An 18,173-nucleotide genomic window follows, 5' to 3' on the forward strand; every position below is an offset into this window, starting at 1 on the left:
CAACTTTATCACCATAAAAGCTCTGTTAGGCCAGGTTCAGATTAAAGACAGAGCTGTAAGCAAAGCAGGTATGCATTCACTAGCAGCATCTAGACCAGCACTTTGGAAGGGGAACAGATTTCAAGCTGAAAATGTGCTTTCTTATGGGAAAGCTACACTGTGGATCCCTTTCTTTTAAATAAAAAGTCATAAGTTTTGGGATGGATCCTGCAGCTTTAACAATATCTATGAGCAGAAAAAGAAGCATTGAACTCAACCCCTTCCCATGGGCATCCCTTTGATTATAATCTCCCCTTTGCTGTCATGTTCCCCTCTTGCCTTACCTCTGCCCTGCATTCTCCGCAGACAAAACACAAGGCACTTCCTCCAGCCTGGCATCCCAAACCTAGAGACAAAGAAATACAAGTCTGTAGTGTCTCAAAGGAGTTTGCAGATGTGCAGCTGGAATACAAAACCCAGCTTCTTTATAGGGCTACACCTTGACAAAGAGGCAGTCCATCCGTGCTTGCAAGGACAGGAAAACTGCTGCCTGCAAAGCCTGACTGTGAACCATCCAGGCTGCTCTTTGCTGCAGGCATGGAGCAACCTCGCATGTCCGCAGCAGAAGAAGCAGATGGTGAAAGAAGGGTGGACAGATGAATGGGTAAATCACAAGGAGTTGAGAAATTCCTTAAAGGGCATGTGTGTCTTTTATGCCAATCAGACACAAACCACAGAAAACACATGCAGACCAATAAATTAGAATTCCTGTTCAGGGGATGAAAATATCCACAGCCACACACCAATGAAATTGATAAGCCAATTTCCTTTGGAAGTTTCCTTTTTACATCTTCAGTGTGGAAAATATATCTATTGGTATCTCTTAGTACAGGAAAACAGCAAAAACCTATTATTCTTTTGAACTTATGCTCAATTTTTTTTCTTATGTTCATCAGACTTAAGAACATGCACACATTCCCCAAAGGAGGAGGGGTCACTATGCCCATTTGCAGCAAAGCTCGCTAAAATGCATACTAAAAAAATCATGGCTATCAATAACAATTTTCTAAGCTAATTCTGGTTGCAGTAACTATGTCACTCCTACAGATTCTGTTGCATGATGACATTAAGCCTATTTCTGATTGAAGTACTTGGATGCTCTTAGGAAATCCCTACTTTCAAGCTGTATTTGAGAGGAATTACAATTTCTATACAACTAGCACATAACAGCATTCCCTCTCTCATAACATATATGAAGACAGAAGAGAGGACAACACTGTAGACACAAGCCATGATTTAAAGCATCATAAAACTGAACATAAAATACAGGTTCCCATAGAACAGGACAAGGCTCCTTTAGATCGCCATTCATTTAGCATTAAGTCATCATCAGATTTTTTTTTCCTGTTTTTTTGTGGACTAATTTTTAGTTTGCAAGCAAAACTAGGCACAAAAGCAATCTGGCATTGCAGCTTGTGACCCAACAGGCAAAAAACCAGAGCCACACACATGCCAGTTAAACACTTACTGTGTACCTATTCCAGTTTTGACTCTCTGCCTAGGATCATGCAAAAGAGCTCAAACATTTATCAAATCCCTGGGATTTTTTTTCTCCTAGTCTGCACACCTGCCAATTACCTACCCAAATGATTCTAACTTTTAGCCTTCCTGAAAAAAAAAAATCCACAGTGTCCATCTAGATTTTCTACCAAAGGGCTTTTGGTTTCTTTTCCTGTTTGTTTGTTTTGCTGCAGCAATTGCCCATTTCTGAAAATACAATACAAAAATATAAAAGTCTAGACTATGCTTCAGGTCTCCTTAGGAAAATATAGAGAAGAAAGTAAAACAGATACGCTGGGACTTGATTTTGGGAAGAGATGTAATCTTTTCTAGGTAGGAAAGAAACACTTTTGAACATCTGATGCTGCAAGGATTAGTTTGCAAACAATTTTGCTTGATCCACAGTCACTTTTGGCCTCACACACACTAAGACACACAAATTCCACAAACACTCCTGCTAACCAAGAGCCTGCAAACTATGGAAAGCAAAGAAAAACTTTCACTATTTTAAAAAATATTTTTGTTTACATAACACAAATTCTTTCATACAATAACTTCTGAGATTAAGAGACTGAAAAAAAAAATATAAAAGAAAGCCAGAAGGATTTTCTGCATCCCTCAGAAAAACACGGATAGGTTGTCTTAGGTTGAGTGGCTCTGAAAGTGTATGAGGACTAAATGCCCTAGCACCAGGACCTATCTCACAAAATGTCCAGCTGTTATTTACCCACAGTTTTATTTCATCTTAAAGCCAAGATGTAGAAAATAAGATAGAATATCAAGGCCTTAGGGTAGGATGAAACCTTAGTGTTTGAGATAAGAGAATGAGTCTCAGAAAAACAAAACCTCCAAACATCAGTATCATTTGTTCTGGAGCTCCTACAAGTTTTGGTTGGGGGGTGTAGGAGAAATCCACACCAAAGCTTTGAAACTGATTCATTTCAAGTTTGTGCAGCATCTCTCATCAATTTCATGAGACAGTGAAACATCACTATTTTATAAAAAATCCCCTTAGAACAATCCACTGTGATCCTCAGTCTTCCTCAAAAATAATAAACAAGCTTTTTGTGTTGATGCAGCTTTGTGGAAACAAACACAATGAGACCTCATTCTAAAGTGAGCAGCATACTAATTGGAAGTGATGAATCAATTATTCCCCAAGAATTCAGGGCTATCAGCAGTCTGAGATCAGACATGGTAGTCTATACAGTTTTCACAAAATCCTGATAAAAATAAGCACAGAAAAGCCACACTGAGCTTCTACTGTACACTGAAACAGATTGCTCCCCTTCCCCACCTCATTTCTTTATGTTAAGCTGGTTTTCCTTCACAATTCGAAGTGTTCTTATTTCTCCTTCACTGGATTTTTTTTAATTTCTATGGGCTGGATTAAAAACATCCACACAATAGCCCTTCATAGGTTAGAGTCAACATGGAGCCTTTCTGGGGGAACCATACATGTGAAAACTTGTCAGTTCTTGGGCTGTAAATCCCAGACCACTGAAGCGACACTCAGTGCTCTCAAAGCCATCTGTCAGTGTGTGCTCTCAGTGCTGAATTCCACAGCAGCAGAGCAATCCACAGCTGGGCAGGAGCAGTGCCCCTCTGTCCTGTTCTGTGGTTTTCCCTGCCTGCTGATGCTCCATGAGAGAGAACCTGAGCTGAAGGTTATCTCATCACACATGTTCTGTACAGCATCACCGACACTGCCTCATCCCCAATCCAGGCATGCCTAGCCAGACCTCTGCTACCCACAGAACAATCCTCTGCTTCTTGCAAGAACACAAGTGTCAGCTCTGCAATCCTCACAGCAGCACAAGCCAGCTTGGAATTTCTAGGATTAATTCATTTTTTCACATCCTGTCGTGCAACTCAGTAGCACAGATTTTCCTTATAGACTTGGTGATGAATCTCACTAGAAAGGAACATTTTAAGTATCAAGCCTGGCCTGGGTTTGGGCTGTTTTTCCTTCTCAGGGTTGTCACTAGATGAGGTTTGAACAGGCAACAATAAGTGATTTGTTGAAGTGTGATTTAATTAGAACAGCACAGATGTTTTCATTCATTTGTCCTATTTTCCAGTAAAGCGTGTTTCTCCTCTTCCATTGCAGCTTAAAATACTTTATGGCTCTAATATGACCTGCACTTCCCTGTACCTGATATCTCTCACCAATTCCCCTTGTAAACAGTCAAAAACAAGACAGCTTCTCTGTCAGAAATTGCTTCATGAGGGCCAGAAATTGTTCTTTCTCAATTGCACACTTCACACTCCCTGGAATACAGGTGCAGCTTTCTTAGCAACTGATTATCCCCGTCAGCTTTGCAATTCTATGTTTATAAAGTATTAAACACAGGCCTGACCCAGCTTGCCAAACACAAAAGCAATAAATTTCCAAACTCAGAACTGTATCTGGTGCTTCTATCAGCTGTCACACTGCCAAGCAACAACATCAGAGCACCTTGTATTTTTCCACTTTATTAAAGACAAGTGAGAGGCAGCTTCTTCTTGCAACCACAGATAACTGTGATCTTCATTATTTCAACTAAAACCTATCAGAGAGTCCTTTTTCTTCATGGGGATGAAAAATTATATAAAGAGTTAGCCAGTATAATTGAAATTCTGAATCTCAGTCCCCAAGAGCTCCTGTGCTCCTCTCTGAGGTTACAGAGCTGGATCCATCACATATAGGTGGGTTTGTACTTGGCTGTTTGTTTCAGGTCTTATCTCTGCACACTCACCAACTAAGGCAGCAAAGAGAGTTTTAGTTTGGGTTGGTTGGTTTGGGTTGGGTTTTTTCCTGGTTGTGTTTGGGGTTTTTTTGGTGTGGTTTGTTTTTGGAGGTTTTGGGGTTTTTTTTTGTCTTGATGATACCAAACCCCTCAAGTTCTGAGGCTCTCAAGGTTTTGATAGGGGGTTGAGTCAAACTTTGCTCTTTTTTTTAGGTGTTACTCAGTAGCTATGGCTGGATGGTTATGATTAGGCAATTGCATTGTGACCATCATATGTTTGGTTAATCTGCTGTTTTAAGAAAAAGAGGAGAGAATCCCCAAATGAATGGGCTGTCTGGATGAGAGGCACCAGGAGTGAAGTCAGAACTGAGCAGTACCTGGGGAAAGGTGATTTTGGCAGTAGGACATTGTGACAACTCATTGACCACCTACTCAAAACATGCCCCAGACGCAAATGGAGGGAAGAACTGTGCCTGCAGACTGATTAGCAGAAGCAAGAGATGGAACTAGCAAATAGGGGTGTAATCTGAGTAATCTGTAACCAAGGAATGTTGATGCCTTTGTTTATTAAGTTGTATAAAGAGTGTGAAGTTTGGATGATTAGTGACTTAACCTTCCATGGGTCACACCCAGCTCCCCGCTCTGCACAAACGACAATATAAAATAGGAATACCTGGCCCCAGCATGTGACTTGGCACTGGCACCAGGTAATGAACCCACACTGATGCCAAGTTTGGGTCATCTTCTTCCTCTAGCCCTATCCCAGCTCTGGGCCAGCCTGCAATCCTGTCAGTTTCTGGCCACAGCAGCCACCCCCAGCCCAGGGCAGCCCCAGCTCCGTCACAACAGCAGCAGCTCCAGCCCCGCGGCCCACAGGGACATTTCCAGTGGGACGCCGGAAGGATTTGTCCCGCACCCGCCAGAAACGCTCCTTTTCTCTCTCAGTTTGAGCGCAGGGATTACCCAAAGCCAGGGAAACCCCGGACGGGGACCCTCCGCCCCGGCCACCCACACCGGGCCGAGCCCCCGGCACCGCCCCTGACCTCCCCAACATGGCGGCAGCGCCCGCCCTCAACAGCACTGTCGCGATAGCGCCGCGCTCCGCCGCGCTTTACGGCAAGGCCGCCCGGCGGGGAGGGAGGCGGTGGCGGGGCCGGTCCCGCCATGGACCGCAGGAAGAAGCCGCTGGACGTGGCCGCGTCCTCGGTGAGTGACTGAGCGGGGAGAGGCAAAACGAACCCCTCCGCCCGCATAGGAGGCCTCACAGTAAGGCTGTGCTCAGCCGCGGGGCTCCCCCGGGCGGGGAGGGCCTGGCCGGCGCAGGCCGTGAGGCTCCGCCGGGGATCCGCTGGCGCCGGCGCTTGCGGGAGAGCGGCGCAGCGGGGAAGGGCCGGTGCTCGGTGTGCTCCCTTAACCCCATTGCCATGGGCAGTCACTGCGGCACATGCTGGAGTAAAGGGCTGTGTAAGGCCGTGTGCCGCATGTTCGGTCTGTGACAGTGACGGGGCTGGGAGTTTGTCCCCTCACCTTCCGGACCAGGCACACGCCCTGCGCTCCAAACCCGAGTCTGCCCGGCCTGGGTTTGCTCCTGATGTAATTAAATTAAATCAGCCCATAACAGGAAAAGGAGTTTTTCCTAAGGAGCCGGAGATCTATGCTGTGGCCGATTAACTTCCCACCCTTAGGGATGGTGAGGCGCTGCCCCGCTCTGCTCCCCAGGACACTCACGAGAGATTCTGCCAAACACTTCAGATGGAGAGTTATGTAAATAGTTAATGTATGCTAATAGTTAACTGTGAAATATTTTACATTGAATTTTTGGATGATCACCTCTAAGCAGAAGGGAGAACAAGTGATTTTTAAGACACTGCCCTTCATTGTCCCAGGGACTTGAAAAGAAAATGCTTTAGTGCTTGAGACAAATATTAATACCAAAGTTTTGCACTTTTCTGGTTTAATGTGCAGCTCAGAATTTTTTCATCTGTAGGACTTGCAGGAAAAGTAGCAAAATATCCTCTTCCAAACTAGTTTTGCAATCCCAAGATAACAGCCCTGCTGATGATGTTCCTTAATAAAAGCTGAGTTGGACCTTGGTCACAGATGGCAATGCTATTCATATATTTATTTAAAAAGAAGGAGAAAGAAAATGTAAAACTAATAAACAGTACATAAAGTGGTGGGGAAAATATGTATTTTATTATAGCAAACTTTTACCAGTTATTTTCTGAGCCAGGACTTTATTTATTATCTAATGGTTAAAAGTTCCCTTTTCATATTCAGTAGTGTTTTTCATTGCTCCTTCTCTATTTGTTTGCCATTAGGAGGTTGCTAAAATCTAGACAGAGCTATGCCTCTCTTATCCTCATTATGTAGCAAAGGATCAAGGATATCTTTGGGGATTGTTTTAATCCGTAATCATAATTTGCATTCTGTGGTTTTTTATTTTGTTTGCTGTAAGAGATGATCTTGGTGATCAGATCAGTGCTTCCAAGTTCCACATAAAAATGCAATCAAATGCTCCTATAAGTGTAACTAACAGGTTGTTTTCCTAGAGTTGCAGTTATTTATTGCAGTAACTGATGCCTGTGATCTGTTATTTATGTGTTGCTTTGCTGCTGGTGTAGCTGGTAGATCTCAAAGCTGAACTCTTCCGAAAGCAAGAGGAATTCAAGAAAGAAAAGCTGTTGAAAGATGCTGGTGTCTTTGCAAAGCCCAGAACCTCTAATAAGGTAAAAATAATCTTCCATTGTTGTTTTTGTCATTTTGTCTCCTGAAAGTAAGGAAGTTATTATTCTGATCTAAATATCAGTAAATACTCAGGACTGTGTTTCTAGTCAAATATAAAATGATGAGAATGTTCTTTAAAGTTCATTTCTGGGTGAAATTTCTGTGCACAGCAGAAAGCTTAGTTTTGTGCCCATCTAAATCCCCACTTAATGTTCGTTCCCCAACGATCCATACCCTTTAATTATAGGAAAAGATGTTTATTAGAGGATTTTGTATGATGATGCAGGATGGAGGATGAGAGATTCTTCTAGAGTCATTGAATTTCCTTGATAAATGCTCTGCTATCTGTTTGTGGTGGACAATAATGAATACACAATTATCTCTCTTGTTTTGCTCTATACTGTACATAGGGTTTTGTTCATTCTGTAGCTTTCTAGAAGGAGAATGTGCTGTTCCTGCCATATTTGAAGCACATGCAGCATTTACAGGGTTATACTGCAAACAGGCCACCTGATTGTATTTTCTATCTAAAATGGAGACAATAGAGAATAGAAACATTTTTAGCTTTTTTAGTAATATATTTAGTCAGCAAGATTGCATGATTGGGTTTTTTAACCTTAACATCTTTGCCAGAATAGATTTTGTCTGATTTCTGAGTGCCTTTAGGATTTTTAGGGCCTTCTCAGCCTGCCTGTAACTATGATACCATCCTGCAGCCAGTACAGCACAGGAATGGTCTCAAGTCAAACATGCGTAAGATTTATTTACAAAGCCTTCCATGATTCATGTGCATCATTTGCATTATAAAGTTGAAATATTTTTTTAATTGTTACGATTTCAATATTTTCATCAATTTATTTGTTTTTATAAAATTGTCCTCTGCAGAAACCAAGTATCTGGACCAAACAGAACACGGGAGTTGTAAATCGCGCTGCGAAAGATGTTGAGCAGAAGGCAGAAGAGCAGGATATATTGGATAAATCAAGGTACTTCTTAGGCTCTGTAAGAAAGGAATGCTTTGCAGAATTTGTTCTTTGGTATTTAGAAAAGCACAGAAAGTTTTTTGGACCAGCAGTTCTCATTAGACCAGCCAGTAATTCCAGCATCATCCATACTTTTTGCCAGTAGTGTACAAACTGCATCCCAGCAGTCTCATGCTCCCATGACCTCACATTATCACAGCTGTCTAAATGTGTCAGGGTACTGATTTTTTTTAAAGTCATCTTTAGAATTATCAGCCAGTGCAGTGATGTGTTAAAATTCTATAGCAAAGTGTTTCTTGGGCTTGACAGAAAATGGCTCACATTTTCAAGAATTACCTCATTTTCTAAATGGGTTGGTTGTACAAAACAATATATGTGGAAAATGCCATTTATAAATCATTTGCTGTGCTTCTGTAAGCAGTTCCTTGCTCTTTGAAATTCCAGAAATTAGCTAAGGTTTTCTCTTCAGTTTCTAAGATTGGGTGTAACTTTGTGTTATCTCTTTTTTTTTCCTGTAAAACTGTCTTTCAGTATCTGCAAATAATGGTTTTGTTTCTAGTATTTATCTGACAGACCACAGTAATTAGATAAAGGTGGAATTCTTGTAACATCGTGTTTCTGCCTACTTGACAAATTACATTTGAAATGAAATTTGTAACTTCACTAAAATTATTTTCAGTATAAATTCTGGAACTGGAAAATATTGTATCTTTAGAAATGCTAGTGAAGGTTCAAAACAAAAGCCAGGCATAAGTCAGCTTCTTATAAACACCTCAGGCAGTCCCAGGATTTTCCTGTTCCACTTATCTAAGGCTAAATAGGTCACTTTAAAATGTGCTTGGAACTGGTGGGATTGCAAGGTTCATTTTGTTTTTCTTTTTCAGGAAGAAGCTTGAAGAGAAAGCAAAGCTGTATGAGAAAATGACAAAAGGAGACTTCCCAGGTGAACAATACTGTTGCAAAATAAGCATTTATATGTGTATAAGTTCTTGGAATTATTATACAAACTGATTGACATGGTTTATTCCACTTTGAGAAGGAAAAAATGTACATTTACTGGAGAAAATAAAATTACTTTTGAAGGGCAGCCTGACCAGGTAAAGCACTAGGGGCTTGTTTCACTCATTCATTAAGTGGGTGAACTATATTCTGGTTTTTCAATACAGTATCTTAGAAAAACAAAAAAAATTGTTCTTCATTGTGCAGTCTTTGGATTGCATTGCTGATGCTCTGTCCTGCATTCTAATTGTTGGGCCTTTATGAGGAGGAGAGGATCAGGAGAGGAGCCTGGCTGGTCCGTATCTGAATGCCAGTCATGCAGCTAATAGGGATAGAGAATGCTAATCTGTTCCTTTCTTCTCTCACACATTCAGTCCCTTTCAAAAAGTAATTATTAAAATAGAATACCAATCTCCTTGCAGTTTATCTGAGCTCTTTATCAGTGTCCATCTTCATCCACATGATCCCACCACTTTCCTCTACTTTCCTAAAAAGTACCCGCATGAATGCTTGGCTCCTGCCAACATACTAAATGTTAAGCATCAAAAAAGTATTTGAGCCTTGACAAATCCTTTGCTTATGAAATAGTTAACAAGCAGAGAATGTTTTGCTGCAGAGAATGCAGCCTTTTCTGTACTGCACACAATGCCCTGAAACTTCGATTCAGGAATAGACGTTATCACTGTGGAGCCACTTGATAGCTCCGGGTTTGTTTGGTGCTGAATGAGATTTAAGTACTCCCCAATACTGTGGTCAAGGGCATTGCTGGCAGCTGAAAAGCTGATTGTAGCTATTTGGTATTGATTTTGTGCTCAGTTCTGTTCTTTTCATGGCTGTTCGCTAAGAATCGATTTTCTGCCTTAGATGAAGAAACTGAGGATTTGTACCTGGTGGATTTCACTCAGAAGATCATAGACAAGCAGCACGAAGTACAGGAGCTGCAGCAGAGTGAAGCTGCTGGGAAGACTTCAGAAAGAGACACAGATGAGGAGGAAACTCAGCCTGAAGCAGACATTCCACCACCAGAGGACCCGGATGAGGAATGGTTGGTGCTACTAATTGAGCTCATCTGTCCTGGCCACTCTTATTCTTGAGAATTTCATGAGAAAATACTTTTCTTTTTTAAAATGTGTGAAGTGGCACCTTTGTTTTTCACTTTTGTTTCATACTACACATTGACAAGGAGGTGTTAACATTCTTTCTCCTATAAAGACAGTCCTCCATGACACTTTAATTTCCACTCACATAGATAACACTGCAATAGAATCTACGTCTAGGATCTTGAGAAATTGCAATGATGGCAAATGTACTAAAGGCAGGACAACATCCTCTCCTCTCATTTTCTTGCGTGGTTTATGCGAGTAGTTATCACAGTGTTTGGTACCATTTTATGCTTTGATGTGCTGAATTGAAATGTATTTTAGCAAAACTTGAGGATTTTATGGTATTCATCTTCTTTTCTTTAATTGTGGGTGACTTAAAAATGAGCATTCATTTAACTGTACGGCCTCCTCTTAAAGGAGAGAAAGTCTGGTTGAAATAAGAACACAATTTTCAGCATTTCTTCCAATTTGCTGCAGCACTGCAAATAGTCTCTGACAGTTTTCTGTGTCATTCCAAGTTACCACTATTTTTTCATCTGAGACATTAGGAATAATTATGAAACCAGTCCTGACTAAACTGGTTGCTCATTTGTTTAAAATGCTTGTGGAACAAGAGATCTTACTTCTGGTAATCAGTTTAAACCAGCAGTAACCAATACAAAACAGCACCCCTGTTCTTCAAGTACTAAACTGTAGATATCCTTAGAAACTATGTAAAGGACTTACTAAAAGGAAAGATCTTTAAAAGTTTGGAGGTTGGGAGCTAGATTGCCAGTCATACTTTTTCAGATGTAATATTCTTTAGAATGGGATAATTGAGGCAGCTTGATGCTAAAGAGCTTTCCACATTACAGGACGGTAAGTGTAGCTCTTAACAGCTTTTTCAACAACTGTAAATCAGATGTTCAGTACTCTAAAGAGTTGAATAAAAAGCACAATAGCTTCAGAGGAACATTTTGCTTGTGTTTTAGTCAGCCTTTGTTATGCCAGTTGAATGCACACTATCAGTCTGTTCTGAATGGCCTTTAGACCAATAATTGAAATGTATTGTAGCAATTTCATATCCACAAGAAGTCAATGCTGCATCATTATCTTCACCATGGGAAGCAAACAGTAGGCTGAGTTCTATTTTGTTGTGAAAACTACGTGACATGGTTACTTTTGAACATTTTGTACACCATTTTATTGCCCAAGTGAACAGGGGTCTCAAAGGGAGATTGAATAAATGTCTGGTAGAACTGTCATATGCCCCATTCAGAACTGTTCTCTTAATCTGGAAGTGTGTTAAGTGAAAAGCAGGAGCAACTATCACACACACACTGGGAGATGACAGATACTCTTTGGAAATCTTCTTTGGAATACTCCTTGGAAAGGGTTACTGCTTCTGTCTTCTGGGTAAGATTTCTGTTAATCTGCAAATAGAAGTTTTGCATCACTTTTCTTTTTCTTTCATTACAGGGTTGATTATGTTGATTTCTTGGGCCGATCTAGACGCTGTATGAAGAAGGATTTACCAAGTCTACTTAAAATGGATCAAGAACTTCAAGGGAAAAGGTGTGGTATCTCTAATGGAGCTGCATGTTCATCTCAGTATTTAACATATCTTTTTTAATGAGAAGGAAGAGAGGCTGTGCTTTGTCACTCCATTCTCAATCCAGAATTGATGTTACTGCTTTCTCTAGATTTGCATAATTTGTAGAGAAAGGTTTTAAGCCATCTCAGATACTTGTTGCATCTTTTAAAAACTGGGGTCCTTGTAGTTCATTATAACTTCCATAAAATGCCAGGAAAGTGATTCCAGTTCTGTTTAACATGGAAATTGATGTTAAACAACTGTTTAACATCTCTTTTGTTAAAATTACTTCCTTATTAATATTTGGGTATTGATATTTGAATATTAATATTTTGAGTCGATCTTTTGTGTAAAGCATTCTTTTGTTACTTCAAATGCCTTTCCTTTTCTTACATTAAATCTGAAATGTTCCTATATGTGATTGCTAGAATCCCCACAGATGCCAATAACTGATTATTTCATCTCCCATTTTGTGATTTGATAATTATTTTGTAAATCTTATGAGAAAGAATATTATTGTCTTTTAATAACATGTTCTACCAGTACCTTGTTTTAGAGGCAGCTTTGTATTTCTATCTTGATCATGTACCATAATCATCAGCATTGTATCACTAAGTAGTGTCTACAGTGATCTGTGTTTTGTGGAAACTGCAATAGTGGATCAGACCAAATCATACTTGCACTGTTTGGTACTGACAAACTGGTAAATTCTGCTCTGTAATCCTTAATTTGTTTTAATTAGACAAGAACCTGATGGGAATACTCTGTTATCTGAAGACATGAGGAGAGAACTTCAGAGGCAGCAGTGGGAAAAGGAAGAGGAAGAAGCTCTCAGAAAACCCATGGGACCCATACATTATGAGGACATTCGAGAAAATGGTACAGTGCCATACTTTATATCACTTACCTTTGTATCACCAAAGAAATCAGTTGTAGAGGGAGCAAGGGAAAATTACTTTCTCTGCCTGTCTGGCAAAGTGTAGGTGTGTGTTAAGCCACATGTGTAATAACTGTTCAAAGTTACCAGTACATAAGTCCAGTTTTATTTTTTCTTCAAATTGTATTTTTCTCAAATGTTTCTCTGCCTTCTCCTGTGTCCTCCTTCAAGAAGCTTCACTTTATGTATTATCTAAAGCAAGCCTTTTTTAGCCATCTAAAACCAATCCAGTGTTGGGAATAATTCCACACCTGAAAGCAGGGTGCCTGGAGGCTGTAGTTACTGTTAATTATAAACTGAATTTAACTGAAACCTATTATTTTTCTCCTTTTCAGAGGCCAGGCAGCTTGGTGTTGGTTACTTCGCCTTTTCTCGGGACCAAGAACTCAGGCATAAACAACGGGCAACCCTGGATATGCTGAGGGAGCAGGTATGAGAGTGAAGAGGAGACTGGGCTGCCATGGCAGAGTGGTTTCAGTGGTTACTGTCTTTGATTTGTTGTAGAAGTGCTACATTAGGTGATGCCTGCAACTGACTCCAAAGAAGCCAAAGAAATTTGGCTTGTTTTTTCCTGTTGAAACCTGGTACTTGATTAGGATTGCTTTTAGTTGTTTTGTGAAGGAGTATATGTACTTGTTTATAATAACAAAGGAAGAATAATTCATGTTTTCTTTTGTTGTTAAGACACTTGATCAGAGAAATAAACGTGAGCAGCTGAAGGAAAAGAGGAAAGCAGCTCTAGATGCAAGGCTGTCCAAACTTCGAGCACGGAAGATTAAAAAGTTAAGGGAAGCTGGATTAGAGGAAGAGGCAGAAAAACTGGAGAATGGAGGTATGATCTGTTGCCTTTTTAACTTAAATATTTGCTCTTTGACCTTGTTCTTGCTCTGTGGACAGACAGATTCTAATTTATATTCATTTAGACATTCAATGTATTGATACTGTGTATTCTATAGATACAATTAACATAACTGTTAGGATAATGAGAGCTGATGTAATTGTGTGTAGATATAAAATCATGCCAGAAATAGCTTAATAATGCAGGTAGAAATACAGTATGTAGATTGTAGCCTTTTTCTGATTCACACCTGACAGCAGGAATTACCTGGGTTAATTATGGATGTTGAGGCTAGAGCTGCTGACATTATACTGGCTTTTTCTTCTATGAAGATGAGGTAGAACAAGTAGTAACAAGGCATTTTGATATCATTCAATATACACTGTGACAGTTTCAGTGCAGTGTGTGAATTGGAGATACAGCTGACTCTGGGATTTAGGATAATGAATTTGAATTCTAATCCTGTCTCTGTGCTGTCTCTCGTACAACACTGATAGTCAACTTGTACTGTCTGTCTCCCACTGGAAAATGGAGCTGAAATTTTACTGTGTCAGAATTCCATGCAAGTGATTAACTGTGAAGTGTACTGGAAATGAAGAACAGCATCGTGCCACTGCTCACTGCTATGGTTGTTCAGAAGAATAAGAATGCAAATTGTTTTCTCCAGTAAATGAAATAGAGATACTGTTCTTATTGGAGATATATGGAAATGAATGTTCTTATTTTTAGCTGTGAGAGTCATATAGATTTTATTCTGTAACTGACAATCTCTACTGTCTCTTCCTGTATACAGAGGTGAAAGGTGCTGCTGAGGAACCAGAACCTCCAAGACTTACTGCAGCAAGTAGGAAGGTAGAGGTCATCATCCAGGAGAGGAGAGATACAAAGCCTGGAGTGCCTTATGTCCGAGAGTGGGATAAAGGCAAAGGTAAGGAAATGTAATTCAGGAGCATTGTTGGGAAAGAGCATGTACACTGCCACTTCCATTTGTGTTTCATGACCACAGTATGGTAAGACTGAGAAGCACTGAAATTCTTTCTGCCTTGGTACTGGTGACTCTCCAGTGTTCAGGGCAGTGACTGACAAGGATGCCTTAGTGCCAGTAGCTGCTGTAATGTGCCCAAAAGTTTTCTTCTATATGAGTTACTGCATTTCTGGATGATCTTGACAGGTTGACAGAATGACAAATTCTGTAGTTCATAAGATGTACTGTGTGATCTTTTCTTGATATATTCCTGTGGTTTCTGCTACCTGATAGGATGTATCACACAAACAGGTCCAGCACGATACTAAAACATGATTCAAGCAGAGACCACTTCAGTGCCTGTGTCCCATTTTGAAGCATCTTCCTTGCCACAAAGTGATGGCTGTCTTGTAGCTCCTTCCCAAATCTATTAACTCATTAATTGAAGCTCATGCATATTCTTCTAATCTGACTTTTGAGTAAAAGCAAACAAGGAATAGACAAAGCACATAAATGCCCACCTTCTTTAGTACTATAACAGCACTATTCCTCTTCTATGCAATACTGGTATTTCCAGATTCTTTATACTTTTCAATCTTTATGTTCCATTAGTGAACATCACTGTGAGGGGAAACTTCAGGATTCCATTAAACCCCCAAACTTTCAGATCCTATCTCGTAAATCTTTTTCTTCTCTGACATTATTTTTTTCCTTCCTCTGATGAAGCCTGGTATCTCACCAACACCCAGGCAGCACTGCAGCAAATACTACACTCAGAAAGCAGAGGACAACTTACTCTGAAATGGAAAGTGAACTAACTGTGGTTCACTGAAGGAATCTGCACTAGATTCTTGTATTTCCATGTAGTATGAGGTGGAAAAGGAACTTCAGGTGGCTTTACACAGTTGCATCTTCTTTGTTTGCCAGTTTGTTTTCCTTCCTGTCTGACTGACCTTTAGACCTTGAAGTCTATGCTAAATCTACCATTTTCCTGTTTCTAACAGAACTGATGTTTGGACAATGGGAAAAGAAACAGGAAGAACTTAGAGATGAGCGAGATCCAGAATTTGCACCACCTTCTGATTACTTTTTGGGACAAAAGAAAGATGACTATCTCCGAAGTCGGAATTTGAACAGTTCTGAAACCTCCTCTGAAAAACTGGAAATGGAGAGTGCACAAAACCCACAGAGGCCATCGGTGCCAGGGGGCAGTGGCAGCAGCACTGGAGATGTGCCACCATCACCACAGCCTCCCAACAGCAACGTTCCAGTTAAGCCAGGGTCAGCAGATCCCAGTGGCTGTGACACTCAGGGCATGTCATCAGCAGAGGATGACAGCAGCGATGACGAGGACATGCCACCACCAGCACAAGCTTATGGCTATGGTGCCCGAGGTGTGCCACCCCCACTGCGGGGTTACGGCTACAGCGCCCGAGCCGTGCCACCGCCCATGCCAGCCTATGGCTACGGCACTGCCCACGTGCCCTTCCCAGTGCAGGCTTATGGCTATGGAGCACCAGCAATGGTGCCACCAATGCATGGGTATGGCTATGGCACTCCTGAGGTGCCCTTTGCAATGCAGGCCTATGGCTACGACACCCAGGGTGTGCCACCAGGAATGCAGACCTGCGGCTGCAGTGCCCAGGATGTGCCACAAGGAATGCAGACCTGTGGATGCAGTGCCCAGGATGTGCCACCAGGAACACAGGTCTGTGACCTCAGCAGCCAAGATGTGCCACCAGGAATACACGCTTGTGGATGCAGCAGCCAAGATGTGCCACCAGGAACACACACCTGTGACTGCAGCAGCCAAGATGTGCCACCAGGAACACACACCTGTGACTGCAGCAGCCAAGAGATGCCACCAGGAACAGACACCTGTGACAGCAGCACCCAAGATGTGCCACCAGGAACAGAGGACAGTGGCTGCAGCACCCAGGATATGGCACCTCCAGCGCAGACTGACAGCAGTGACACTCCAAATCAGGAACCACTTTACCAAAGTTTAGATGATATGCTCTCTTATTATAGACAAGTGACTTGAGCTGAGCAAAAAGATAAGCAAGAACTATGATCTAAAGAACTGGAATATAATTAATTACGTGCTCAGCAGAATATTATTTTCCCACATACGGGAAAAATAAGTTTCTGTAAGTACATCAGAATAAATCTCCTGGATGCCTAAGCTATACATCTCAGCTATATTGTGCCCTGTTTGTTTTTTTTTATTCTTCCTTCTTCACTAAAATTCAACTCTTTGACACTTAGACCTGAACTTAAGGGTATATGAATTACTTGTTTGCAAGAGATAAACTCCTTTAGTTGGTTGCTCCCAGCTGGCTTCTGGTTTGGAGGTACTACAAGTTCAGTGACATCCATAGAAACAGTATGGAAATGGTAGGTCCTCTGCTGCCAAACACAGAATGATTTTGTTCCTCACTTAATCTCCTCTCTTTTAGGAAGTGCAGAATATTATCTAGTGAACAGTGGTGGTTCACATGGCCTCTGCATTCCTGAGGTCCATATATAGCTCATAATTCTGTGCAGCATTTTAGAGTGGAGACATTGCAGAAATCAATAAATAATGATGGGTAGGCTGAAAATAAACAAAACACTGAAGCAGAAGCCTTGACACCTGAAATTACTGTCTTACTGGTTTAGAAGATCCTCTCATAATTCTCCAAGTGTGTTTTTCTTGCATAAGGAGTTACATATATGGCTTTATTTAATACTTTTTTTCTCAAAAGCTGTGATACTGGAGTCATTAAATATAAAAGCAGACCAATCTCTACCAAACTAATTTTTATTTTAGAATCTTAGTAAATGAGAATACTTACTTGCCATGTAGAAGATTTTTATTTCTGAAGGTAATTTAGATCACTCCACTTGTATTTTAAAAGCCTCATACAAGGATAAGACCCAGAAAAGCACGTTAGAATGGGCAATTGCATAGATTGTTAAATGGCAGAGATAAAATAGTGAACATTTAAATGCAACAGAGAACTGGCCAAAGAGACAAAACTGATTTGCTCCTCTTGTGTGCTTCAGTCAGATCTCAGGCTGCTCTGCAAGCCTGGTGAACAGCAAGATGTTCAGTGTGACTGAAGGACGTGCAGAAGAACATATTCTGTCCCCAAATTCTAATTTAGCCTCAGGTCCTACACCACTGGCTTTTGCACTAGAATTTGCAGAGCCAGAACAGTGCATTACAATTATATATTAATGTAACCTCAGAATACTATTCTGAAGTAATATAATACCACTATCCCAATTTTGAAGAAAATGAGGATGGAAAATGTCTTAGAGAAGGTCATACCCAGTTTTCCAGATGGGCTGATTTACACTGAAGAAAGTTTCCTCTTCTAAGACCTCACAGAATCAGTATCTGGAAGCCATTCAGAGCAGGATATAATTTCCTTGGAGCTCCACTAACTCTAAAGAGTGGCCAAAGTCTTTTCAAACACTAGAGCTTGACTTGAATTGATTATGGCAATTGTATCCTTCAACGGATTTCCCTACAAAGAATATTTGTGTCTATTTTGCTGCTTTTTTAATTGACATCCATTTCCAGCTGCCTTTTGGACTTTGTTTTTTCTGTGCCCTTCAGACTGTGATAATTTTATGTGTATCTATGGTTTAGGAGTTACATTGTCTTTGCATTAGTTTAACATTGAGCTGGAGCTGCAGTAAGGAATGAAATGCCATTTATTACATAGTGTTATGTAAAAAGATACAATCAAAGTGTTCCTTTGTTTAGTTTCATTTCCACAGCCTAATATTA

The 18,173-nt window shown here is 40.7% G+C and overlaps 1 protein-coding gene across 1 annotated transcript; it reads left to right on the forward strand.

Annotated features, from left to right (window-relative positions):
* The first annotated feature begins 5,394 nt into the window (after window positions 1-5,394).
* On the forward strand, window positions 5,395-17,987 carry CCDC174 (coiled-coil domain containing 174). Its single transcript, XM_030957027.1, has 11 exons — window positions 5,395-5,474; window positions 6,893-6,997; window positions 7,881-7,981; window positions 8,863-8,921; window positions 9,842-10,022; window positions 11,539-11,634; window positions 12,396-12,532; window positions 12,926-13,020; window positions 13,275-13,422; window positions 14,222-14,356; window positions 15,397-17,987. The coding sequence occupies exons 1-11, from the start codon at window positions 5,433-5,435 to the stop codon at window positions 16,434-16,436; spliced, it is 2,139 nt and encodes a 712-aa protein (XP_030812887.1). The 5' UTR covers window positions 5,395-5,432; the 3' UTR covers window positions 16,437-17,987.
* The last annotated feature ends 186 nt before the right edge of the window (window positions 17,988-18,173 follow it).

Source organism: Camarhynchus parvulus, chromosome 12 (assembly GCF_901933205.1).
Source record: "Camarhynchus parvulus chromosome 12, STF_HiC, whole genome shotgun sequence".
Taxonomy (NCBI): Eukaryota; Metazoa; Chordata; class Aves; order Passeriformes; family Thraupidae; genus Camarhynchus; species Camarhynchus parvulus.

Coding starts and splice junctions, on each gene's coding strand:
- CCDC174 (XM_030957027.1), top strand. CDS start 5,433: ATGGACCGCAGGAAGAAGCCGCTGGACGTGGCCGCGTCCTCG. Junction 5,475..6,892: donor TGGACGTGGCCGCGTCCTCG/GTGAGTGACTGA, acceptor CTGCTGGTGTAG/CTGGTAGATCTCAAAGCTGA. Junction 11,635..12,395: donor CAAGAACTTCAAGGGAAAAG/GTGTGGTATCTC, acceptor TGTTTTAATTAG/ACAAGAACCTGATGGGAATA.